The sequence below is a fragment of the Nyctibius grandis genome, chromosome 7 (genome assembly GCF_013368605.1).
Source record: "Nyctibius grandis isolate bNycGra1 chromosome 7, bNycGra1.pri, whole genome shotgun sequence".
Classification (NCBI taxonomy): domain Eukaryota; kingdom Metazoa; phylum Chordata; class Aves; order Nyctibiiformes; family Nyctibiidae; genus Nyctibius; species Nyctibius grandis.
The window spans coordinates 15,312,623-15,338,907 of NC_090664.1; the positions used below are offsets into that span (position 1 = coordinate 15,312,623).

Below are 26,285 nucleotides of genomic sequence, written 5' to 3' on the forward strand. Positions count from 1 at the left end.
AAACAAAATTAGCAACTAGAACAGAAAGAGAGATTAGTTGGCGAATTGGAAAGGAGGATAAGGGAGATAGGAGAGAATTATATTTTAAAAGAAAAGCCTGGCCCATCCCACTAACTCAGGAGAGCAAAGAAACTTGGACTGATACCCTGGTGTTACCTCGGTCACATAGCCATCATGAAGCAGTATAGTATTGAGAGTTTAATGAACTTAATAAAGGGGGTGGATAAGATACACCCATGTAATTTTTGGTGTGCTCTCTGGGGAAAATGTGTCTGCTCATACCAGGGTTTTGCTTAGGAGACTGGGAGGATGCTGCTTCCATACTGACCTCCCTCTGCACTCTAATGTTACTGCTTTGATAAATGCATGCCTTAAGTCCCAAATACTTTACCTCTATTAAGGGTTGAATGCAGGCAATAGTGAAACTGGAAAGATCTGAGGGTGCCAAGCCAACAACTGGCAAACCAGGGAAAGTGAAAGAACTGCAGGTGTCCAACTCACACCTTGGGTGAAGCAGGCAATGCAGAACAGGGCTTTACAATTGAATTTCCCCTGCTTGTTCTTTCCCTGCCATTATCCCAGAGGCTTTGGGCTGCTTGTGTGTTGTCTCCAGCATGGACCTCTGTCTCTGCACACCTGCACGCCACCCTCAAAGCTGTCTGCTTCTTTCGGTGGTTTGGTTTTCTCTATCAGTCTAAGCTTCTGGAACACCTGCTCAGAGCCTCATCATCTCAAGACTGGTCTAATATGGGTCATATTGAGATGGGTCATATAATATTAGAGCATATTCAGAATACAGCTGTTAGGAATATCTTTCTGAGTCTTAATTCAGTTCCATTGCTGCATCTTTGCCCCTCTTCCCCTTTTCTAAGCAAATATAAGCTTTCTGATTGCATCCTTCCTCTCTATACAACAGATTTATCTATTTATTGAGCTTTTGATGGCTTCTCTCTGACAGGCTGTGCTGTCCCCAAAGGCCATCCAAAGGCTCCTCATTAAAAATTTAAGTCACCACTGTGTCTCCCGTTCTCCTTTGCATCATTCTGCAGTCCCTCATCTTCTTCCTCCCCACCTGTAAGCCTTGTCTCACAGTGGAAGCGCTGGCAAAGTGAATGCAGAGATGGAGTACTCTGCTGAAGTATGGTGCAAAGATGGGGAGGGCGACAAGGTGAGCTCCCCGGGCACGCTGCCTGTGAAGGTGTGGAGTTACTCAGATCAGCAAGGAAGACATCAGGATGAATACAGTGGTAGAAATCTGGCAGCAACAAAATGCTGCACCGGAATCTTCCAGCCGTGTGCCGTGTCTTGGTAGCCCATAGTCAAAGGTAAAAATGCATAGATGACATAGCAAGCTTCAAAGGTTAATTACAGCTTCCTCACTGGTCACTGAGACTGTCTTTTGGAAGGGCTATATGGGTCTTACTAAGGTGTACTCCATAACCCCCTATAATTTCATACACTTTTTTTCTGGTAGGAGCAGGGAAGAAAATATTTAACATCTAGGTTAATCTTGGATTGTTAATGAATTCTCAGAACAAAGTCTATATGGGAAGTTCAGCTTGCTACATCTGTCACCTTTCATATGTGTAGACTTTATTTATTGTTTATTTGACCCATAGTTATGTTCAGGTAACTGAGCAAAGGTGTGGACTTGGGTTCTTGCTGGAAATTTATTCTCATGTCTCATCAGAACTAGATTCTTGACTTTATTTAGTACTAAAGGGAAGCCTGACCTTACCAATTCATGTTGCCATTCTCTAGAACACACAGCAAGCACTTTTTAGTGTCTTTCTTCAGTGTATAAAGATATAAATACAAAAAAAAAAAAAGTTATAATGAATTGTGTTGTCTTTAAGGTTTTCTTTCCCCAGTGCAAGACTTAAAATCTTCAAAGGTGTTTCAGAAACCTTTGAAAATTATTTTAACAATTAAAAAATAATTTCAATGCACAGTCATAAATACCCTACTTTATTCTAAAAGGTGTAAACCCATACTGTGTTGCTCCAGGGTGCCACTTCATGAGACAAGGTGAACCCCATCTCCCTCCCCTTCCCTCCTTGCAGCTCTGGGCTCCTGCCGCATTCTGCGTGCCAGCTGCCGTGCTTGCAGGGCTGCTTCGACTCCCTAATCCAGCGCAAAACTAACCCAGCAAAAAAGTGGGTATTTTCTGCAGGGTCAGTGAAGCGAGTCAGGTCATGCAAGTGGAAGAAGGGGGCTGTGCTGTCTTTTCTGTCTATCCTCAGTTTTTGTGGTGTTTTATATGAAGATATTAAAGTATGTTGACTGTTAGACATACTTTAAACTTACTTACTTAAAACTCCCTGTGTCCCATGTGTTAGATCTTCTCTATTCTCTTTATGTGAAATTCAGCTGTTAATATAAAGTTGTGTTGCATTTCACAGAGTTCTACTCTACAGCAAAGTAAGTGTGGTGGTGATAGGCATTTTCTAGAACTATTAGCACAATTATTCCTTAATTAAAAATTATTTCAAGAAACAAAATAATGCCCAGTGTGATCTGTATACAAGGAATAAAAAATGCCCTCCATATTTGCAGTAAACTTTCATCCATTATAAATAAGCCATTAGACATTAAAATTAAATCACCTGAGGAAAGTAGCTTAACTCTTCTTTATCTTCAGCAACTTCAGCAATTTTGCAGAGGGTCACCTATAACTCGGAGTGTTCAACAACTCCCCACTCATGACCCCATACAACCATACCAGGAACTAAATAAACCCTACTTACTAGCAATTAAAGTGATTTACACACTGACAGATGCATAATGGGTTAATTACAAAATAAGTAATTAGCAAATAGGATGGAAAAGGTTAAAAGGTTGTGGACTTTTGTTGTTTGCTTGGGAGAGATAGCGAAATCATCAGCGATTAAACTTTTTCTTTGAATTTCTGGGCTTGATTCTATTATTGTTAGCTGTAAATGAGGCAGCAAACAAGAAGAGAGGCTTTTAAAAAAAAAAGGAAATCACTGCTTTATCAGACATACTGAAAGGCCATTGTTAACACTGAAGCTGTGTGATTTGTTTCCAGTCTGTACCCAAACGTAGGTTTGCATCTATAATGTTTCTGCTTAACATTAGGATAGGTGCCTCTTCTGAGAAGAAGTAGTCATCCTCTCTGCTCTCCACACTGGGGCCCCAGTGAGGTCAGGAAAAAGGGTATAAGGACGAGTAGAGGTTAGAGCGCACCTCTTAGGAAACTGCCTGCCTTAAAGAGTAAATGAGTGAATTATTTAGTTCGGAATATGCCGTAATGTGTTCGTTCTCCAGAAAATGAGGATAAAAAGGAATAGGACTTTGAATAGGGTACATTCTGAGCTGTGAAAATACTCAGGTGAAATCCAGTTAACTTCATGTCATATAGACAGAGCCGTTACAGAAGGTGCAAGCAATTTTCTGTTAAAAAAAGCAAATTAAGAGCTTCTATTTCATTTTCACAAGTATTATTCCTTCTCCCCATGACTCCTGTCTGCCCACAACCGTAAGCAAATGGGCTTTTAGATAGTTTTAATAGTCATATGTTATGACCACCAGCTTATTACCAGGTAACTTGAAACTCTTTATTTATTTATAATAATTATAAATCTATTTATGTATGTATAAAACATGTGTTTTGTATTTTGAAATTTCAGAGAGGATGTTTGCAGAAAGCTTTCTCCAACTTGAACCTTACTGTTACTGAAGTCATTGAATTTTTTCTTTTGAAAATAAGCGTTTGTGTAAACCTCAGAAATAGCAATATGGGCTTCTCCATTTCAAAATATCAATTAAAACCAGGCAGGAATTCTCCTTTTTAAATATAGCTGCCCTCTAACCTAATTACATGTCCTCCAGTAGCTATTAGCATAATTTAACCAAATTTCCCATAATGGTGACATTCATCCATCATCCCTTGCTCCCTTTTGGGCATGGTTATCATGTCCTCACTTTGCTGTCACTTCGCCAAGCCATAGTTAACTCTCAGCTGACAGATATCAGTCCAGCCCTTTAATCATTTGTCTTCTTCTCTGTCCCCCCTTTTCTATTATTGATGCTTTTTGTGTCTCTGGTATGCCCTCATCATGCCTCCTGGGATATTATCTGCCTTACTGCTTAACTTAAGGCCTGAACCTACACATCCAGAAATGCACTGGCCCCTTTTGGTGCGTATAGCACTCTCAACATCCGTCTGATGCCCATTTCCCTTGAGCTGCTTCTACAGTGGCAGGCGAGCGCTCCAGGACCACCAGTTTGACTTGTAGAAAGGATCTGCGCAGATTTTAACTAGTCTTTATCCCTTTACTATAGGTTTTGCTGGCTAGGGATACAGATTTCAGAAAACAAATAACTTCTTCTTCTGGTCCGTTACCTTAATTTTGTTGAAAATAAGCTTCTTCAAAGCTTTTCCCCAATTGTAATTGAATTTAAGCCATACATTTCAGGTCTGGAATCTGTGTTGAACATTTCAGAATTCAGTGGTTTTGAAATTCAGCTATCATTTTTTAGGACAAATAGATTCAGGTTTGGAAACTCATCAAGTCACACAATATGCAAACCCCATGAGGCTAGATCCATAGTTGTAACAGCATCTCTTGTTTTCTTTTCCAAGGGTTTCTGCAAAATTCTATATCTTTGCACACTGTAACTCAAGGCCTGCAATATAGACAACGATTTTTCAGTATTTAGAATTTATTTTTTAAACTAAGTGGTGACTCTCTGAAGCTCTGGTTAAAAAAAACAGAAAGCCTAAAGCTGCATTGAATCTGCTGTTCATATCTGGGCCCCTGAACACAGCTCAAACAAATGCCAGTACCAATCTTTAGGGTAATAGTTATCCCGATTCAGGGTGACATTTGTAGTTTAGAACACACTCATTTCTGCTTCGCTGATTTTTTAGGCACAGCGCATATAAGATGCATTGACAAAATTCATTTTTGTTAACAAGATTCATCCAGGTACCTCCCTTCCGGACATTTAGAAAACACTCTTTTTCTTAATCCATTTCATCATGAGGGTGGAAAATCACCAGTTTCAATAAAAGCCTGAAATTTAGTAGCTCTGGGATTATCTCATGTTAGTCAGTTGTAGAGATTTACTGGGTAATTCAAGAGCCTTCGTCTAATACACGCTTCGCAGTGAGTAATAAGAGAAATTAGCATTGAAGATAAACTGTCCCTTGTTGAAATTTCAGGGAGAGCTAATGTTTCCTGCGTTGACAGAACAAAACAGAAAAACAAGAAAAGTTTTACATCAAAGCTGCTGTCTGAATGAAACTCCCATAGGCTGGAGAACGAACACGTAGGCTGTGAAGTGTCTCAAAGGCTTTCAAAAAAACACAGGAATAATCACTTAAATCAGAGGTCTTTTAGGTTATCCCTTTTGCTTTTCTATCATCCTTGGCCCTCCAGAATCCTTGCTCAACTGGGTATTTAAGCAAGTAGGTAGGAGTCTTTCTGAATTAAGGCCTAAATCAAGGCCTAAATCTCTAACGATACAAACATTTCTTAATGCACAGTTATAGATCAGCTACTTTTTGGCAAATCTGGCTAGCTTGCACGTAACGCTTCATGTTAAGGAAGTCCCCTACGGGGGAATAAAACGCTGGTTATCAAATTAGTGGCTTAGCAGGGCTGCTTCCAGTTCTGTGCTCCTCTCATGCCCTCCTGTGTACACACGTAGTAGGCCAAAGCAAAGTGCTAGAGAGCTGGCATTTCTGCAAGAGGATAAAGCAAAGCAAGGAGAAGGCTACAGCCCACTATGCTGAGTTTTAAGCCGAATATAAGCAGATTTCTTATAGAGCCTGTACATCTTAGGGCCAGTCAACAGCTCCACACTGTGATAGTAAGTGATTTGAGATACTCTGTAAGTGAGATAACGTTACTCATTTCTGTAAGTACAGGGCGAGAGAAGCATTACATACTCAGTTTTCTGCTTGATGGCCAGGTGGTTTAAAGGTAATGTTACAGTCTTCCCCTGCATATTTTCAATGATAGCTATGAGACTGCCTTTCTGGTGCGTTCAGGCTACAGGAAAATGAACTGAAATACCAAAACTCTTTTGTTTTTGGCTATGACGAAAACAATTATTATGTTTTCCGTTAGCTTATAAAAAGATATATTTACCCCAATACAATAAGACATTAAGTTCTGATGAAATCGTAAAAACAACTTTTCTCTTGCTTTTATCTTGCATTACTTCATTTTGTGGTGCTTTGTCTATTTTTTGTAAATACGTCCTAAACAACAGCTTTATCATTCAGCCTGTCCTGCAAACCATATGCCAGAACTGAAGTCTCACCAGTGTGGGACTAAAGGAGGAATGATTTAGTCCATCTAAATTAACATTGTTCATCCTGCAGTTCTGCTTATTGAAACACAAGTGCTTTCAAAAACCTATAAAGCAGTGAGGTTACTGTTATAATTTATGAGCCTGTTGTCTGAATATAATAATTTTCTGGTTTTCATGCTGTAAAAAAGCTGCTGATGCCTGCACAGAGCTGAGCACATATCATATTATGGTCTGATCCTGACTGATGCAGAGCATCCATAATCTTGACTTGTTAGTACTCAGCAGTTTTTAGAGCATTTAAGAGGCAAGTTAAAATAGGAAATTCTGGGCCTAAAAGGTAAAACCAGTACCCTGTTCTAAAAAGTGCGTTGAGTCTGTGTGAGGAGGAAAGAGTAAGATTACACAGAACTGCTGGACATTCATATTAGAAAGCTCAGTAGCTCCTTGCCTTTTTGATCTAGTGTTTCAGGATAGACTGCAAATGTTTATACAGATAGTGCGCTGTGGTTTGGATTGTATGCTTTATTGCATGTTTTTGTGTCCTCGTGAGTTGAACTAGACTAGCAATAAAAAGCCTGAGTCAAAGTCCACTTCTGAGCTTGTGCCAACAAGCCAGTTCTGATGGGAGTTTTTCATTATACGTATCTAGAAAACTGGGTAGATTTTTAGTCTCACACAATGCACAGTTGTTCAGTATGTTTTATAAGGGAGAGAATACTGCTTGCTCATTATGTAGGTATCATGTACCATAAGCCATAGCCTAGTACATTTTTCACTGAATATGTATTAGTACAAATATGTGTATATGTGTATAACTGTGCTCTAAAATACTAATTTTGCTTTGCTGTTAAATATTGCAGTGTTAAATATTGAAACAAATCTAAAAGTTCAGTTAGGCATCAATACAGCCTATAGGCTACTTTGTCATTTTTCCTGATGCGGAGTTGCTACTTCGGATTTTTCACTAAGGATGAAGTTAAAAGTGAGAGCAACTTTCGTGAAGGGAGTTTCCAGAACAAAATGTTCAGATGAGACATCCCGTAGTTCATCACCCCCAAGCCAATAGCCCCCAAGAAAAACAAAAGTCCCGTAACTTGTGCCAGGGCAGAGCGTGAGGTGTTGGCATCTTGGGGTGAATCAGTCTGACTGTGCTGGAGCTTTCCCCTGCTTCCCATTACAAAACCTATGTGCTCTGCTGTCCCACTCTGCACCCTCGCCTGCTCCCTGCTGCATCCCAGGACCTGGGCAGGCTCCCATGCACCTCCAGGTCTGCCAGCAGCCCTCCCCTCCTCTCAGTGCAAGGCTCCTTTCCCTGGAGGCAGCCCAGCTCCTGGTGAGCCAGGAACAGCAAGCGTTGTGTACGTGTTGTGAAAGGGTGCCAGGGATAACCCAGAGGTATCAGGGTATCAGGTGTTGCAGGTAGGGTTACAAGGAGGGACTTGTGCAGATGAGCCAGGTCGCCCCGTGGCTCTTCCTCTGGCTTTTAAAAGGGGATGTCAAGGGACAGTCTGGTGAAGGGCAAGGAGCTGGATGGCTTGTCAGTGCTTCTGAAGGGTGCAGAGTCCCTTTTCCGCACCCATTCCTGCCTTGAGAAGAGACAGGAGGCAGCAGTGCTGGTCCCCCTGCACTGCCAGGGGCAGCTGCTTGCTGAGTGGGAAGGGAACCCCAAGGCTCGCCAGGAAGCGTGTGGTTCATGATACACACAGGGACCGGGATTCAGACCACAAAATTACCATGGCCCTGGCCTAGGGGAGACTGGCAGCCACTACCTAAACCTGAAACAACAGAGTAAGATCAAAAACACGCTCACCCCCTGAGCACAGCAACACTTTTCTATAGCCATTGGTTAATCCGATACATTTGTGTGAAGGAGGAGGCACTTAGTAAGAGTGGGAGAACACTTAACTATATTGATTAATGTTAATTGGTTAATTGCCTTTCATTATGGAAAAAGAAAGTAAGCGCACTAATTGGCAATATGGCTTGACCTTGTTTCTAGATTGGAGACCAAAGCCTGAGAATTAATTCCAAATATGACCTTTTCAGGCCAGAGGAGACGAAGATCCCAAAGATGTATTTTTTTGATTTGGGGCAAAATAGGAATATTCTTTTCCTGATGGAGGGCTGTAGATCTGAAACACAACTCAGTATCAGAATGGAATGAGCATTTTGCTACTTTTATTTGAGGTATCTAGTATGAATGTGAGGACTACCTAGTTTTAAAAAAAAAAAAAAAAAAAGAAAAAGTAGGGTTGAACTTGAGTGATGGAGAAAGAGCACACTGCCTGGTCTGTTGCCTCGGCTCGCCGGTGGGGAGATCACGCGGGATGCGGCGATAGCAACCTCTGAGGTTAGTGCTGCGTGATCAGGGCTTGTGACTCAGAGCCATGAGACCTCAGCTAGCTCTTTGCGGGCAAATGAGTGCTTGACACACAAAAGATAGCCTAATGAAGCCTGCTCCCTGTGATGTTAGCAAAGCTTAGCCATAAAAATTGTGTCACTTTTGGCAAGAAACTAACTTATTCTGCAATGTCTGTGAAGACTCCCAGACATCATGGGCCTGATGCAGTGGAGCCTGGCCTGTGACTCATCCGTGTCCTTCCCATTTGTGCCCATTCACGTACTTTTTAGTTGTAGACTCTGGAAAAGAACCTGATTTCCTCCAACATCTTCCACATCTATGCCTTGAAGAGGAACTTGCTATAATTAACGTAGATACCACTTAACTCTTCTTGCTCATGTAAAGCAGCACCCGAGCTGGGCCTCCAGGAGACAGGCAAGGTTTTGGGTGCCAGAATGGGTAAATAGTTCTGTACTTTCACAGTGTTTCCATCCGTGTGCCACATTCCTTAGAAGGAAAAATAGGAAATTACTTGTGTCATATAAAGTGCAGGATAAAAGCATCCTTTTGAAAACATTTCTGATACGTTTGGAAGATTATTAAAATCACCATCAGGTACAAAGCAGGTATTACAAATGGGCTCAGTTACTATGTATCTTTTGGCAGTTGCTAGATGGACCTAGTGGGGATGCTAGGAGTGTAATGCTTTAAACAAAAGGCTATCTTCTCCTACAGTCATTTCGTAATTAGTTATTTTACACAAGTGACAGCTGCCTTCATGCCAAGCCCTGGTCTCATCAGGGAAAATGGCAAAACTCCCAGGATAGCTAGATTTTTCTCTTTATACAGAATTAATTTAAGAACTTTGTATTTATCCTTTTTTTTCCTCCTTTTTAATAGATTGGCGCAAAAACAATAATTTTGGGATTAGTAACTAATTATTTACAGGAGAGGCAGAACTTTTATTTAAAACACTCAATTGTTTATTTCAAGAGCACTTGTGTGTCACTGAATCACCAAACCACAATTAAATTCTGAGAAATGGCTTATTGTTGAGGTTCACGGAGTCCCATGACATGGTGGGATGGGTCAGAGTGATTTTAATTGGAGGCCTGATCTAAATTTGTATCCTCTTTCATCTTTTGATTGACAGACTGTGAAGGATTTTGGGGTCCCACAAGATGTCAGTGGCAAAAGAAAGACCTTGAGTTGTTGCCTCTGTTAGTGGTGTTTGTACACGGCAAATACCAAGCGGAGTATTTGCTTTTTCCCTTAAGAGTTTAAGGAGATATGCTCTTTTCTGAGAAGAGCCCAGACGGGTGGTTTGCTTGGAATAAAAGACAAGGAGATAAAAATACGTTGTAACATGTATGCTGGAGGGTATTTTACCAGTTCCTGCTGTAAAACTTTCAGTAGGCTTTACTTTGTACTTGCTTTACAAATACAGTAAGCATTATGGGGTTTTTTTCCCTTTTTCTTGGTTTTGGTTTTTTTTTTTTTGGAGAGGGGGTGGTGTTCGGTTTGTTTTGTTGAATCATGAAGCAATTCTGAACCTCGGCGTAGCAATTCATTTAAAGATTTACCAGATGAGCCCGGTTAATGTAATGAGGCATAAAGTGATGACAAAGATAAGGAAAACATTGCTGAGAGGATAATAGAGCTGTTAATGCAGACGGGCGAGATTTGCATGGAAAGAAACACATCCCCCCCCGCGCTGCAGTGCAGGCGTGGGTCCGGCGTGCGGCCGCCAGGGGGCGGCGCCGCACCGCGCCGCGCCGCACCGCAGCGCGCCGCGCGCCGGGGCCGGGGGGTGTTTGTGAAGAAACCCGAGCAGCGGGGCCGCGCCCGCCGGCCGCTTCGGGAGGCCGGGGGAGGCCGCGGCTCTGCCCCGCGCCTCACGGCCTTGCCTGGGCGCGGGGGATGGCGCTGGCTTCCACACCGTCTCGAGTAGCGGGACGCGAAGTGGCGCCTGGGGCGAGGGGCCGGGGCGGTTGCGGGGTCCGCGAAGCGCGGCGGGGGCGTCCCGCCGCCATCGTGTGGAGCCTCTGAAGGGGGGCTGCGAGGCCGCGGGTGTCTGAGCTCCCGGGAGGGTTTTCAGCCCTCGCCGGTGTAGCGCTGGGCAGGGGGGTTGATGAGCTTAGGTGAAACTGCGAGGCTGCGTCCCAGATACATTAATTACGTATAAATATGCGATTGCCGCAGCTCACCTGCTTTCTCATCCTAGTGTTGTAGTCTGTGCCTAAATAGAGCAGATGTGCTCGATGTCCCTTCAGCCTGCTGTTGGTGGAAGATACTTATTTCAAGGACAAGGAAGGGAAACACTCCCCATGTGAGGAGTCAGTAGTGGAGAGGAAATAAACAGGGCTGTGGAGCTGAATGGATGCAGAGAGACAAAAAAACCAAAGGTTTGTTAACAAAGTAAAAACCAAAGGACAGCTTCTTGACATAAAATGCCAATCAGGACAATCTAAGAGAGGTTCTACTTCCCCTGTAAAATGTCACTTGCATACTAACGTTAAAAGATACATGTTTCCTCATGATCAAGAAAGTGTGACCCTGAGCCCAGGCTAGTTTTCCACTGGCATTAGTGGGGTCAGTTGTAGGCCTGGGATTTCTTATTCAAAAAAATATAACGACATCTTGTCTGTATTCTGGAGTAATGCCTTTAGAATTGTCTCTGCTCAGATTGGATTGTCGATGCTTAAACTAGGGAGAGAGCTGGATCACCCAGCTGGCACCATGTTTTGGTTTGGGCTGGGATGGTAGAACGGGGACATGCTGCCTGTGATACCTCTGTCTGAAAAGCAGTATGGCTAGTATAAATACAGGTACTGCTGAAGGAAGGTACTGTGACTGGTATCAATGATTTTCTCTCCTGATACAAAATTAGCTTGCAGGGCTTCGGTCTTTGCTAGCACACAGAAAAGGAGTATAGTTAATATGTCAGTGTGTATGTATGGCCATATGAATGGAGGAGGCAATATAAATATTAAAACTACAACTTTAGGATGCCAAATCCAGTTCCTCACAGCTGCAGTTATCTCCTTAGTAAAATAGAAGATGTCATTGTTCAAAACTAAAGTAATAAGTACATACAAATTAATTTTCTACCGAATGAGTAGAATTGCTGTTTATATCTCTAAACTTTGTAAAAGTTGATAGAATTCTGAGTTTCAAATGATTGAAGAAGAATTGGTGTAACTCTAGACAGAGAATTTCTAATTCCTTTGGATTCTCTATTCTTACTGTACCTGAGAGTAATGGGCATATATCATTAGAAACTGTAAAGTAAAAAGCAACTAACCTCTAAAGTTACATATGAGACCTAAAGGAACTTCTGCAAAAATTAAGGGAAAGTGTTCCATGAAGTGGGCAGAAGCATTTTTTTTTCCTGCATCAGTAGCCACCAGCTTTTTGACTTTGCTTCCAAATCCCTGTTACCCACAGCCCCTCCAGTCCACCAGGTTTTGGACCTGGCGCGCATTTATTGCCTCACGCAGTTCAGCAAGGTGCGTTGAATTTAGTGTGTTAAGCCATCAAACACGGACTGTGGTATTCAAGATCCAAAATGTTCCATCCTGTTTAAATGTTAATGGTATTCTTCAGATTTGCATTTATGGATTGGATGTATTACATGGGGTTTTTTTCCTTTTTTTGGCAGGTGACTTTGGTGACGGAAGAACAACGAGAATGATTACATATCCATAACTCCCAGCAGTATGTCAGGTAATCATATTTCATTAAGAGCATCTATGCAATATTTCTTGCTTTTCTGGAGTGATTATTATTAAATATTTACTGCAAAGTACTGCTTTAACAAGTTCTGAATGCACTGGTGCTGGGAGTTGAAATCTCTCCTCTACCCAGAGTATAGAGATGTGGGGCACATAGTAATCTTCCCCAACATTTTTGCACTGAAACTCTCATCCTCCTTGTTTTTTCTTGAGAAACAAAGTTGTCTTTTGTTCTAAACGCACATTCCAACTTCAACATTTCTGCTGAAACTGCCAGTACAGTGACAGTTTCTGCTGACTATGTTGGCCTAAGTTATTTTGTAACGTGGACATATCCCCTCAGGTTCAAAGTAAGAGAGTCGAATTCATTTTCCATAGATTACCAAGTACTCTTCAGATAATAATTGACTAGGTCTGCAGGTGGGCTGAAGATCGAGAGTTAAAATGACCGTTAACCATTTTAAGTCCCCTTAACCATCTTATCTGTTCCAGTTGCCAAGCATTTGAAGGCTATATATAAATGAGCTGTGTCAAAAAAGCCATATATTCTAATCTAAGAACAGAGTGCCTAAAAAGATGTACTTATTACGTGGAGATGACATAGAAAGACGGAGAATTTCAGACTTCCAGAATTTGTTTTAGGATTGATCAAATTGCATAAGAAAAGAAAATGTTCTGCTGATCCTGTTTGTCAATGCGTATTTCAAGAGCCAAATGCCATAATGGGACCTTTTAAAAGCCTGTTTGTAAAATGCAGCATGTGCTACATAGGGCAAATCATAACAAACAAGACTGAATTCCTCGTGTTATGCTCAAGGGACAGTTTATTTTTACTGACTGGGCGGATCAAATATCCTTTCTTTTCCCCTGGAAGGTTCCCATCCATTTGTATTGGACAGCAAGGGGTAACGGCTGCATTCACCAACAAAGCTGGTCTTTTAAGTTTAGGGTCCTAGATATGAGGTAGAGAGTAAAATTCACAGGGAGAAACAGAGTATTATTCAAATGCATGCTTTCATAATAAAATGTATTATTTGATAATATGCAAAGATGTGTCATTTGACTTCTGTTTTTATGGTTTCTTTGCTGTCCATTGAAGCGGAGGTTAGGCACAGATGAATATAAGATGGAGACAGAGGGCATCGGGGATTTTTGTGGAATATCTGATCCTTGGTTGGTGTGTCAGTCTCTGTATCAGTATCACTGCCACATGAGGATCGGGAAGGAGCTGGTATCCTTAGGCTACGCTGGCAGGGCCCACTAGAGTGTTTTTGAATTCTTCTGCAGGAATTCGAGGCATGATAATTTTGTTTAGCAAATACCTATTTTGGAAGAATTTAAAGCATTGACATGTAACTCGGTCTCTCCAGCTCTCTGTTGTGCTCTTTTCTGTCTCATGTTGAACTGAGTTTTTTGACCTTTTACTACAGGGCTTGATTTTACTCTGGTTTTGAAGGGAGCAATTAGTACTTTGTGCTATGCAATGGCAAGAGATGGGGAAGGAAACGCAGTGTACCCCCTTTATCCTCACCTTATCTGTTCAGGGTGTAGCTTCCTGTGGAGTGGGGTTTTATGGAGAGTTGCCACTAGCACTGTAACCAGACCTGTCTCCCTGGACTTCCCCCTGGCAGGGCAGCTCTGCTAAGCTCAGTAAAACACAAAGCCTGATCAGAAGGACCTACATTTTATGCATTTCTTTTGAAAGAAGTGGGCAGAACAAATATGTGCAAAGAAAATAATGGCCAGGCAAAAAAAAAAAGGTTGATTGCAGAAGATGACTGTTGGTACAGCTGGACATGTCCAGCACTTTTCATTATAAGCAGTTGGTATTTTCTGTTTCTCATTATAGGAATGAAATTCCCTATATGAGTGTGAATGTGAAAAGAAGCATGGATTAAATAAAAAGCTTTCAAACTCTATAAAAACTGCATAAATACCACCATCCAGAGCCAGATAGGACTCCTTTCCTAATGAATGAAAATGAAAGCTTTAGGTTCTGTTACTGAGTCACTGGAACACGAAAGCAGAATCTAATCCAAACCCAAACCTGTTGCCTGAAATAATAGGCTTTATTATTCTGATTTTTGGATAGATAATTTCTCTGCCCATATGTTACATTTTTACTGCGGTCAGAATTTTCCTCTTGTAGGCACTGCCCAAAAGCCTCCAGTTTCTAGTGCAATCTAGAGAAGTTTTTCTGACAGAAGACTGTAGAATTTGGCCTTTGGTAGTAAAGCTAGGCTTTACTACATTTTGCAGTTGCCAGAGGAAAAATATTTTTAATATTTGACATCTCAGCTTTAAAAACACATACTGGTATGATTATTTTATGGCACACATCTGTAGGTGTATGTGCTTATGCCTTTTGATAAAGGGAGAGTTCAAGTTTTTCAAAATTGTTTTGGGAACTTCAAAGTTATGGGTAACCTGGAAGGATTTCAGAAGTGTAGAAGCCCTTACTTACAAGTGAGTAAAATGAAAAATAAAAAGTGAAATGAATGCAGTAGGTACAATTTTTGCATGCAAAAAGATAAACTTGAAAGGCAAATGTTGAGTTGATGAAATCCAAACTAATCCTTTTTCTTAGAATGCAGTCAAAATAGAGTTCACACAGCAATACAGCTGGAGTTAATGAACACCTAATATCGGGTACTCGATGACATTAGAAGCTGACAAGTGAAAAGCTGGACCTACAGGTTTTGTAAACACTGTGCTTGTCAGTATACTTCTGCAACTGTGCCAGTTCTAAGTGTCAGAACTTGCCCGACTACTTTTATGTACACAGAGCTCAGAGGATGACCAAGCATTGAGATAAAGAGATGCTTCTGGAGAGGGAGAGCTGGACATAATACATCTTGCAGTTGAGTACTAAGTCTGAGACAGATGCATTCTGTTCTCATAAACTGAAGCTTGGTACATCCTTAAAATAAGTAGTGTTCAGATGAGTGTTCACACACATAAATGTAACAAAGCAAACCTGAAAGTTTAGCTTTCCTGTTTTGAAACCTGAGTTTATTAAATGTTCATTGTCTTTTATGATAAATGCTGCAGCAGATTCAATGCTTTTAAAAAACAACATCAAAAATGCACTTAGGGAATGTAAGTAAAATATGTTTGGGGTTTTTTTTAAGTAGAAACAAGTGGAAAAGGACTGATTGGATGTTCCCCCATAGTTCATCAGCAGCTTTACAGTTGGCACCAGCAATTACTGTCCACAGAATAATACCTGGAAAAAAAAAACCATTATAAGCATTTTTAAAACTAGTACTATCTTAGCAATAGCTATGTCTTTCTGCCATACATTTGCACAACAGAATAGAAAAATTAACAAGTTGGAAAGTAATAATTTCTCATTGAGAAGATAGTACTTTCAAATAAATAAGTATGTAACATAGTTCATAAAAAAATTCTTGCTGTTTAAATACTCTAGTGAAGCTTCTGGCTTTAGCATCGCTATTCATTGGCAATAGTCATTATTCACTGGCAGTAATCTCTCACTGAAGGCTTCCTTCTGTACATTTTCTCCCAAAAGGCAGGACAAGCCTCAGACAGATCTTAGTCTTACTGCATTTACTGGAGTGAGAACTGAAGAAGCAATTCAAGAATGGGTTCTAAAAACCAGAAAATAGTATTTGTAGAATACAGTAAATCTCATTAATTTCACTTTCATGGCAGCTGAAGATAGAACATGAAGCATGTAATAGCGGTGTCAGTGAAGTCTGCAGCAGCTCTTTCACTGACTTCAGTAAGGCCAGGATTTTACTCTGCTTTTACTTGGATTTTCATAATCAGCTGAGACAATGTGCTTCTACTCTCAAATATTCACACTGTTCTATTTGGTACGGACTGTAAAGTTAAATCAAGATAGGAATTATAATAAAGTTAAGTGCTTACATTGGAATATAATTTAAATGTCATAAGTGCATATTTTCAGTAAGTAGAATTTAATATGCAGCATTTCTTGTAACAGGTCACTCATTTGGAGAAGAAAATTAATCAGCTTTTATGCAACAAATCCATTTGAAAGCCAGTGTCTCCAAGGGTGTTGCATGTAGTTTCCAAGAACTGGGAAAAGTAATAGGATAGGAAAGGCACCACCTTTTCTTCATGAGTCTTTTCACTTGTAATGCTTATTAACCTGTAAACTTGCCGTTAATTCAGATGGAGAGTAGTTTATTGTGTAACATCAGTTGAGAAATTATTTCTCCTGAATTTCTATAATGATCTTCCTAGCATGATTTAATTTGACGTACATCACTGCCTGACACTTCTTGTCCGCCAGACCATGATAAAATCCAACTAACTCAAGTGTATTATTTCTTTTAAGTAACGGACTTTTTAGAAGGACAGTAGATACTTTAATATAAGGTTTTGTTACGCCAGGATTCAGCAGCTTTGTAATGAGCTTTTGGGGATTTTCAAAAGGTTAACAAGATTTATATTGTGGGATGTTTTTGCATGAAGCTATGAATCACTCCATGATGGCTCTTATTACTTAGAAGCGTATTTTTGAATATGCAGTTAAAAATATCACACTTGGCAAGTTATAGGTTAAAGACATTCTGGTTTAATTTTAACATTTTTGTTTTAAATTTTTAATGTTTTAAAAAGTACAATACAAATACAAAAGTTTCAAAAGGAGAGTAGTCAGTATAACTTTTTGTAATGTTTAAATTTTTAATGCAATTCTTTAATAATGTGTTGAGGTTTTCTTTCCCATCATAAGGGGGAAAAAAAGTCTCTCTTCAGAGTGTTTTTTCTTTAGGAGAAACGTGAAGATCTTATGTCTGTGTGTTTCTAAAGGTGTTTAAGTTTGGTATCTACAACTGATGGATACCTGCTATATTTTCCACATAAGATACACACATTTTTCCAAAAATTTGGATCTGGTTAGATTTGACAAAGAACAGAGAAAATAAACATGTATTTTTTTAGCTTTGCAACATCTGCTAGCTATTTTCTTAAGTACGTTTCAGTATGTTAGTGCTGATATTTTGTTCATTTTCTATTTTTTTTTCAATAATCCATCAGTATACTTAGTCCCTTTCTACAGTCATTTTCTTTAAACCAGAAGTGCTTCTTTTTGTTAACTCATCTTTCTGAAATTTATTTCTGATGGGGGCAGACTGTTGTGTTTGAAATATTGTTTCACTGCTGCCATCAGTTAGGAGTGCATAGTGTTGTGAATAGAAGACATACTTGTTCATTTCGCAGGCAAAAGCCTTTTAAAATAGTTAATATAAAAACCCAAAATGTCCTTGTGTTTTTTCTAAGTCTTCTCCACTAGCCTATAAAATAAAACACTCCCCTTTGCTGCGCTTGCCACAGGAGTTGCAGTCTGCCATTTTATGGACTTCATCAGCCTGATCACAGACTGCTGCTCAGTTCTTCTCATGACTGTATGTCAGAGCAATGAACTTATACTACTCATCCTTGAGATGCAGTCCTATATGTAGAGAGGACGGTATTTTTTTTTGTGCCAAATGTAAAGCTGTCGATGAACTATAGTATCCAATCAGGCATTTTCCAGTTACTTCCATGTAAACAAAATACGTTTTACATTCCCTAAATGCATTTCTGATTATGTTCTTTAAAAGCATCAGATTTGCTACAGTGTTCATCATAAAAGAAGACAAATGTTTAAGGAAATGTTTAAAGGTTGTAAAATGTGGAGGCCAGACTTTCAGATCTGCTTTGTTATGTATGTGATCACGTGTCTGAAAACCAGAGCTGTACCAAGCTTCAGTTTATTTCAAGTTTTAAAGAATTCTGTCCTCACATCCCAGTTTGTCTTTCTTTCTGAAGAAGCCTTTGACTGCATTATTTGGGCAAACTTCATTCATTGTTTTTTGTCTTTCACAAATTATGTCTTTGTCAAGCCTACTAGTTCTAATACCTCTTTTTGTTCATAGCCATTGCTCAAACCTCGATCCTTGAACCAGAGGTGTTATTTGAAGATACAGGGTCTCTCTTTAAGCAATTCTAGAACTAAAATAGCTTGAGCTGTTTCATCATCTTGAAAAAATGAAGAGCTTCAATTATGTGCACATATCCACAGGATTTGCTGTTAGTAAACAGTGGACAAATATACTGTCCGTTCGTTAGTGGGAAGGGGTGGAAGGTCCAGTGTGGGATTGAGGAAAGACCACGTGAATTAATTTGAAAGCTTATGGCAAAAGCAGTACTCAGAGTCAAGATTTTACAAAACTGTGGTAGTGATTTGAAGTGATTTGAGTGATTTCCCAAATGGTTTCACTGTAACTTTCACATTTTTAAAGATCTACTTCATGGTATTTTGATCCGTAGTCTGGAAATGGTGTTTTTGGCTTCTCACTTTTATTTTAGTAGGTTCCCAGGCATTAAAAGAATTACCTAACATAGTATGAAGACAGTAAACTCCATTAACATTCCCATATTCACACAAGCAGTGGTCTGCAAAATCAGTTCTGGAGAGGTTCATCGCTGTCTGTTGGGCACCAAATTAATCTTGATTTAAAACAAATAGAGACAGGTGGTTCTGCACATAAAAGAGGGACAGATACTGGAAGTCTTTGCTAAAGGGTGTTGTGAATGCCAGAACTGTACGCAAGAGGAGACTGGGCTGCACTTCAAAGAGAGATCCCTTGGGTGTTACTGCAGTTTAGATAGGCTACAGGGGCTCAGGCAGTACCTTGAGCTGACAGTAGTTGGGCATTGAAAAACTATTGGTGGGAACTCCCATACATGCTTGCTTTGTTCTTACTCTTCCTTGGGTATCCGCTGATGGCTTCTGTTGGAGAACCATAACCAGGCGAGCCCTGTGGTTTGAACAGAGCTGCCGTGCTCAGGTGTACCTTGTTCTCAGAAAAAACTCCCTCCCATGTGTTGGATGGAACTATGAGAGAGTCAAGTGCATTTAGCATCTATGTGACTGTATGGGCTAACGTCACCTTTCTAGTTCCATTATGTATCCTGGTATCTTACTGCTTTTTCCCATATGGCTTTGGTCATTCCTTTCAGTATTTTTACTCTTATCTGTAGCTGTCACAAGATTCCATATTCAGGTACGCAACTCCTGTTCATTTCTCTAAGGAAGAGGTCTCAGATAGCTCTTTACATACCAAAACCCTGAACCATTTGCTTCTCTATGCTCAGAACCTGCCTCTGGTTAACTTACAGATGAACTGTTATGTTCTTCTGGATATTCTTTTCCTCTGATTAATTTTTTTCATATGTTTAGAAATTTGAGCATAATGTCAAGCCCAGGTTCTTGATGATGTAAGTACATGTCTAGTATTTAATAGTTAATAGAAATTCAGTGTGTATTCAAAAGCGATTACACTGGTTCACGCTGAGGAACTCATTAAGACACCTGTCAGCAAACAAGGATAAAGCTATTACACTGTATATTGCAAGTTTCTTAGTGTCACCTTTGCTTACACGTTAAAAACTCTTTACAAAGTTTATTGTAATATCTGCGCACTCTCCTTTCATGATGATGTAATCTTTGTCCGAAAGATAGTTTGAAAATACTGAAATTTAATTTATATTGAAAGCCATATTCTAAAATGTAATACTTAAATATTTTATAATATTGCCACTGTTAAAGCAAGTAACCCTACAACAGTCCTGGATTAAATAATCCTGGCACTGTTTGCTTCCATAAGCATACACATACACACATGTTTCTGAAATACTGGAAATCACCTAGTGGTTTCAGTTGGACGTCACTAGTTCCACTTGCTGATTATAGTCCCTTTCTCTCATTGTACACTTTTTCTTGTAGTCACTGTCATTTTTACATTTTAAAATTTAGGAAAGAAATCACATGTTCTCAAAGGTTCTATTTAGCATATTATATGACAGTAGGATTTGCATATTTATAAAGAAGAATCTGCCTAGTCTTTATTAGCTGTGCTCCATCCTTCTGCTTATTCAAGGATCGCATGGACCTAGTTTAAAAGTTGGGAAACTGTGTTGTGAAGTGTTTCCCTGTTTGATGAGGCAGAATAAGAGGAAAATGCTGTGGTGTTATTTGGGAGAAAAGAGAAGGAAGGCAAAGGAGAAAGGAGAGGGGGAGCAAAATAAAGGAAAGAAAATAAAATGCTGTGAACTGACTGCAACATTAATGAGAAGAAATGAAACCTTAGCCTTGTCTGGCAGAGATAGTTTGATCATTCCCAGCACAAACACACATGAAAACCTTACATGCTTTTACTTATAGTTACTTTGTGTGCTTTAAAATGCTTGTACAAAGCATGAATCAGGTCTTAATTTTGCTGGGAAGATGTCCTTTAATTGTAGCTTGCTTGTTGTTTTTTTTTCTTAAGTCATTAAGTAAAAATCATCTAGGGTTATTGGACTGGGTTCACAGGAAGTTAGGCTGCTTTATCAACCTACTATCCACCCCTTAGTCCTAATCCTGATTACATTTGCCTTAGTTGATCTCTCTGAAGCCAACCCACTTCAATGTCCTTAGATGCTTGCATACTTCAATGTTTAAAAAAAAAAAGTAAAGTGCAATTGCCTTTGCTGCTCTGTTTCCAGTAAACTTCAAATATGAGAAGAGGCAAAACTTTATATATGAATTGCTTTTGTCAGTCTTTTGTTTTGCAGTCAAGTAAGTTAATGACAATTCAGAGACTGCTAATATATTCACCTACTGCTGCTATTTTGATCAGCTACAAGCTGAAATTCTTACAAACTGTGAGCAGTTTTGGAATGTAAAATAAGTTTTTGTTGTGAGAGGAAGTGTCTTTGTAACTGTAAAAACAGCAATCCTCTGACATCCCAGAACTGTTGATTTACCTTTTGCCTCAAAACTAAGTGATAGCCTGTTGCTGAGGGTGAAAAAGAAATGTTTGCACTCCCCAAAAAAGTGTGAGCAATGTAGTTTCTGAGGAGCGAGGACTGATTGCCTGTATGGTCACACAGCAGCTGTCATCACCAGTGGATCTGGCTGTCAACTGGAGCTGCTGCAGTATAAGCAGTAATAGTAATAGCGGTAATACAAATGCCAGCCTTGAATGTAACAGGGGCAGATCCTGAGCTAGGGAATATGGGTGTAGCTCCCAGGGCACAGCACGGGGAGGATGTAATGTGGTGCCTCTAGGGTGGTTGTGGTGAGCACAGGGAACAGAGAGTCTTTTCAGTGTGCTTTTTGATCCTATGCTGTGCCCCCTGAGTTTTTGTCAGGGTCAAAGTTCAGGACAGGTACACCGGTCGTTCCAGCAGGAAACACTGTCCTGCTGGCTGGCTGGCTACCACCTCCTGTCTTTCTAGAAGCAGCAAGCTATGACTCCCTTCTCTTGAGACATACTAAAGAAGGGAGAGGCTTTTTGTATCTCTTCCTTTAGCACTGTTGGTAGATACTAGTAGAGAAGTAGAGGGAAAAGCAGATAACTCTTTGAGATGAAAAAGAATGAGTTGTTTCATTGTTTTTATAGTCCTTTATATACAGACATTCAGATAACACTTGCATACTTGAGAACAGGCCAACCTTTACATTCACCCATTAAAAGTGTCTTGGCCTGTAATAAACAATTTCTGAGGGATTCTCCTCACCTGTCCTTTTAGTTTAGCTTGATGGGCCCTCCATCTGCTAAAACTTTGCTTCTTCTATAAAAGAAACTCACTTCTAAAGACACTCTGGTGGGAACTTGAGGAAATCTCTTCAACTGTTGACTGCTCAGATGCCAGTTGTTGCTACGATATGTTGCTTTTATATCTGTGAAATTAGTTGATGCTTCCTGTACTTGTGTTGACATCTAGACCCTTCTTATTAGTCCCTCTTAACTCTGAAATAGGGCCTGTGGTTTTAGTCGTGATTCATCCCAGTAGGCTGTACTGCTCTCTGCCTTGATTATAGCCATTTCAACAGTACCTAGAGGGAGAGATGCTTCTCTTACAATTAGGGAGCTCAGGCAAAATTATATTATCATGCTTTATCAAGAATCTTAGTTTGACAAAACCGAGAGCAGAGGCCAGAGGTTTAAACTGCATTCTTTGTTGCAAAAGAAAAGAAAAAAGCTTTTGAAAAATTCAAGCAAGATATGTTAAAACAAAAGTAGTAGAATAAATAATGTAGTCCTGTAGTGAAATTGTAATTTAACATTTTAATAACCTGAATGGTAATTTAGGGCATAGATATCTGCTGCACCGAAATATAGGAAAAGGAGACAAAATATGAGACCCCTCAGTGGTAGTTCCTTGCAACTTAATCCTCGTCCAACAAAATTTGAATTCAAAATGTCCCTAGTGACTGAAGAGAATTTGTGAAATAAAATGGAAGCCTGTAAAATTAAATAAACTGTAGCTAACGTAGGAGTCAAAATAGTGAGACAAATTTCAGAGAAAATGTTGGGTTAGCCTTTGTAAACTCTGCCTGGGCAAATTCCAAGTGATGGAATCTGTAATGGAATCAGTTTATCCTCATAGTTTAAATGTGTCTAGAATCATATCTAAAAATCCCACAGATGCTTTGCAAACACAAAAATCGGAAAATATGTTTTAATTTTATTCTTTAAGTTAAGGAGGGTTTTAGAGTTTCTTGCTAAGCTTAAAAATCTGTAAGCTTTGTGTGACATCCTCTCTGAATCCTTGCAGAACAAAAGTTTTACCATTGCAGTGAATGTGTGGTTTTTAATTAAAAACAAAGGTGAAGCAAATCCTCATAGGCTAAAAGACAGCAAAGACGGCCTTTAATATCAAAGATAAAGTTGGGAAAAAGATGTGGAAATTCTTGCCTAACAAGATTGAACAGCCTGATTTATGAATCACTGATCTCATTTCCAGGCCTAATAGCAAGAACTGAGTAACTGAGATTATAACTGACTTTTTTAAACAAGGTGGAGAATTATGTGGGGTCAGTGGTCTTCTCAAGAAATTGACGAACCATAGAAATATCTACTTATAAGTGAATTATAGAAATGCCTATATTTTATTTATTTTTTTCTATATATATATAGCACATGCCTGACTCACGCATTTATATCAAGATGCAATATTATCCATGCAGGGAGATAACTAGAACGTGAAGGAAGACAAGGAAGAGGAGAGTAGACTTGTACTGAAGGGTACGTTATCTGAGGGTACACAAAGCCTGGTGGAAGGTGGGGTTATAGTGCACAGTTGCTCTCCGTGCCAAGAAGAGTGAAATAGCCAGTTGGGTTCAGATCTTACAGGGAAGTTCCGTATAGCTCCCAGAGGATCTTACCAGAACAATCCAGTTTCTCCCTCTGAGCTTAAATTTATTACGAAGTCTAGAAGATACAGAAGTGTTCAAATTACGAAAAATGGTTTTATATTCTGTTCTTTTATTTTTTTTAATTGCCTAGTATTTTCTGGGTTACTTTCACTATTCTATTTTAAATCTGATTATCCTCCTACAAGTGATATTCTCTTGCCATATTACCTGCATTTAGAGTTAGTTCTTAATTTTACTAAGAAAACCAAGTCAGAACTAAGAGCAAGATCTATAAAGCCAGAAGTAAGTAGGTAAGTGCAAATGCTGTAGTTAACTCACCTGCCTTATGCATTGACGTCTGTGATGCCAGATAGTTTCTTATACAAACTGATGTTACTGATGTCCACCTGAGATACAGTGAGTAGAAGGAATGGACTTTTAACTTCAAATATCAGGTGAGCGTACACTCCCAGCAGAAAAAAAAAGTTTTGCATTTACATTTAAAATTAAATAAAGTATTGAGGAAAGCTGTGTATACTGTCACGATAACAGTATTTAATACTGACCATAATTAAGTCTTTTGAATATGTCCTATATTAGGAATGTTCCACTTAACACAAGTCTTAAAACAAAACTTTTAGAAACAGCTATAATATGATAGATCTGGGAACTGAAATCCAAAGTTATTTTTAAACATTTTTATCAGGAAATTACTGACTTAGTATGCACTTATTTACTGATATGTATATCGGTGATTTCACTGAGTGAAATGTATGTAAAATTAACTCTTAGGTCCATAAAGATAGCAGAATCTTAATATAATTAAAACCACAGTGGGTATCAGTCATTGAATGTCTGGAATTTGCTATTTTCTATATGCAAGTTAGAAAGCTATTTTGTGTTTGAGTTTTGATACATATAAAATAAAATAATTTCTTTAAATGTGGACTGTCATCTCTGATGTGTCATTTCTGTAGCATTTATTTTTGCTACCCAAAAATAGAAAATGAGCTATATTTATTTATACAGATTTATCAACTTGTGATATCTCGGTGTCTTCTATATCAAAGAATAAATAAATTTGCCTAATCATTATGGCTAATTAGATCCAATCCTGCTGCTTTAGTGTTGTTCATTATTTACACTGGACCCAAATGTCCAAACTCCTGTGATAAAATTAGTGTCTGTGATACTCCACTGTGACCACAACTAGAGAAAGGCAGTAGGTAGCAAAAGCGGAACTGCTAAGCATGCCCACATAAGAATGTCACAATTAGGTAACAGAGTGTCCCTCAGGTCAGCCTATGATAAGAGCAAGTCAAACAAGGCTGAATCCTTATGTTTTGTGTTTTAAGTATCTGAAAATTGTTCACGACCAGCCTCGACCTAGAAGACCTCAGGTGATCATATGAGCAAGGCAATAAATTGGTGGTAACTTGCCCTGAGGCCCATGTTGTAGTTGTGATGTTGTGAAAGTTACATCTAGTGTTAACCTGTCCCCATAGATCTGCCTACTTGTTCAGACTTCACAGACGGGAAAATTTTGTGTTTACTTGTACCGGAGGGGAGCTATGGTGGCTGAATGGGCATGGCTGAAAGGTTCTTCATCGTATCAGTGTGGTCAAGTGGAGATGCACGGGAATACCACACCATCTGGAGAGCTGGGGAACCACTTGCTTTCCAAAACTCCACACCTGAGCAAGATTTTGGCAATGCCAACTCTTTGTAGTCCTGCAGTATTTACCAAACATCCAGGACATGGCCTCCTGTCATGGGACAGACTGATTCATCTTCCTGACAGAAATCAAAAATGGAATGTAGTGGGCAGAGCAGAAAACCGTTTGTGTAGGAAAGGACACTCCAAAAATTATGATATCCAGAGGAATGGACAGCAGCTTTTGCAACGTCGACATGCTTCAACTTGGACTAGCACAATTTTACAGCCAGGCCATACAAAAGCAAACTTTCAAGTCATGTCAAATGCCCAGGAATATCAAAAAGAAGAAAAAAAGTGTAAAGGTAACTGGCATTATTATGCAGAGCACAGCAAATGCTGGATTAAAAAAACAAAACAAAACAAAACAAAACAAACAACAAGTTGTTATATCTTTGTTTATGGTCAGGGGTTTGGCTATTGGTAAAACCATTATTATGGGGGGGGGGGTGTTTTCTTGTTACCAGTTTTTTTTATTTTTAATTTTTTTTCAGTGGGGATAATTGTGATTTTTAGTATTCGTTTTTATTCAATTTAATAGCTTTGTGACGAGCCCTGATGACAATGTGATGAGTACTTACTGGGGTTTTCTGTGTGATACCTAGTATAAAATAATACCTATATCTTTAGCCCTTTAAAAATGTATTTGTCTCTCTCTTTATGGTCTTGATAAGCTGACCAAAAATCTTTTCCGAACCTGGCCTTTTAAATAAAGCATATCCTTGATACATTAAAAATGCAAAGGCAAACAAAAGCATTCTTTTACTACTTTCAGGGTGTTCATCTCTCAACTGTGACTGTGTTGTTTGCCTTTTCCTTTTTCTTATTATTACCAGCCCCTAAACCTCAGTAAGTGCACATAAAGAACTCAAATAAATGGAACTTCTTGTTATGAATATTCTTTGCCTCAGTAGTCAGGAGAATTGACAGTTTTCTTTGGATAGCTTTTTTTGTTCACATCAGCGCGGCATTGAAGGAATTCCTTTTAAGAATCGCAGTTGCTTAGGTATTAGCACAAATTTAGTGCTTAAGTTATTTTTATTCCTT

At 39.3% G+C, this 26,285-nt stretch overlaps 1 protein-coding gene across 3 annotated transcripts in view; it reads left to right on the forward strand.

Annotated features, from left to right (window-relative positions):
* THRB (thyroid hormone receptor beta) overlaps positions 1–26,285 on the forward strand; it is a 172,541-nt gene that overhangs the window by 105,680 nt on the left and 40,576 nt on the right. For 2 of the 3 annotated variants that reach the window (XM_068404990.1, XM_068404989.1), the window contains one exon: positions 12,288–12,352. In XM_068404990.1, the coding sequence (XP_068261091.1) occupies positions 12,346–12,352 (7 nt within the window). In that variant the 5' untranslated portion in view covers positions 12,288–12,345. Of the gene's footprint in view, positions 1–12,287; positions 12,353–25,095; positions 25,544–26,285 lie in introns of those variants that run through there. The other variant, XM_068404988.1, reaches the window with a different exon arrangement.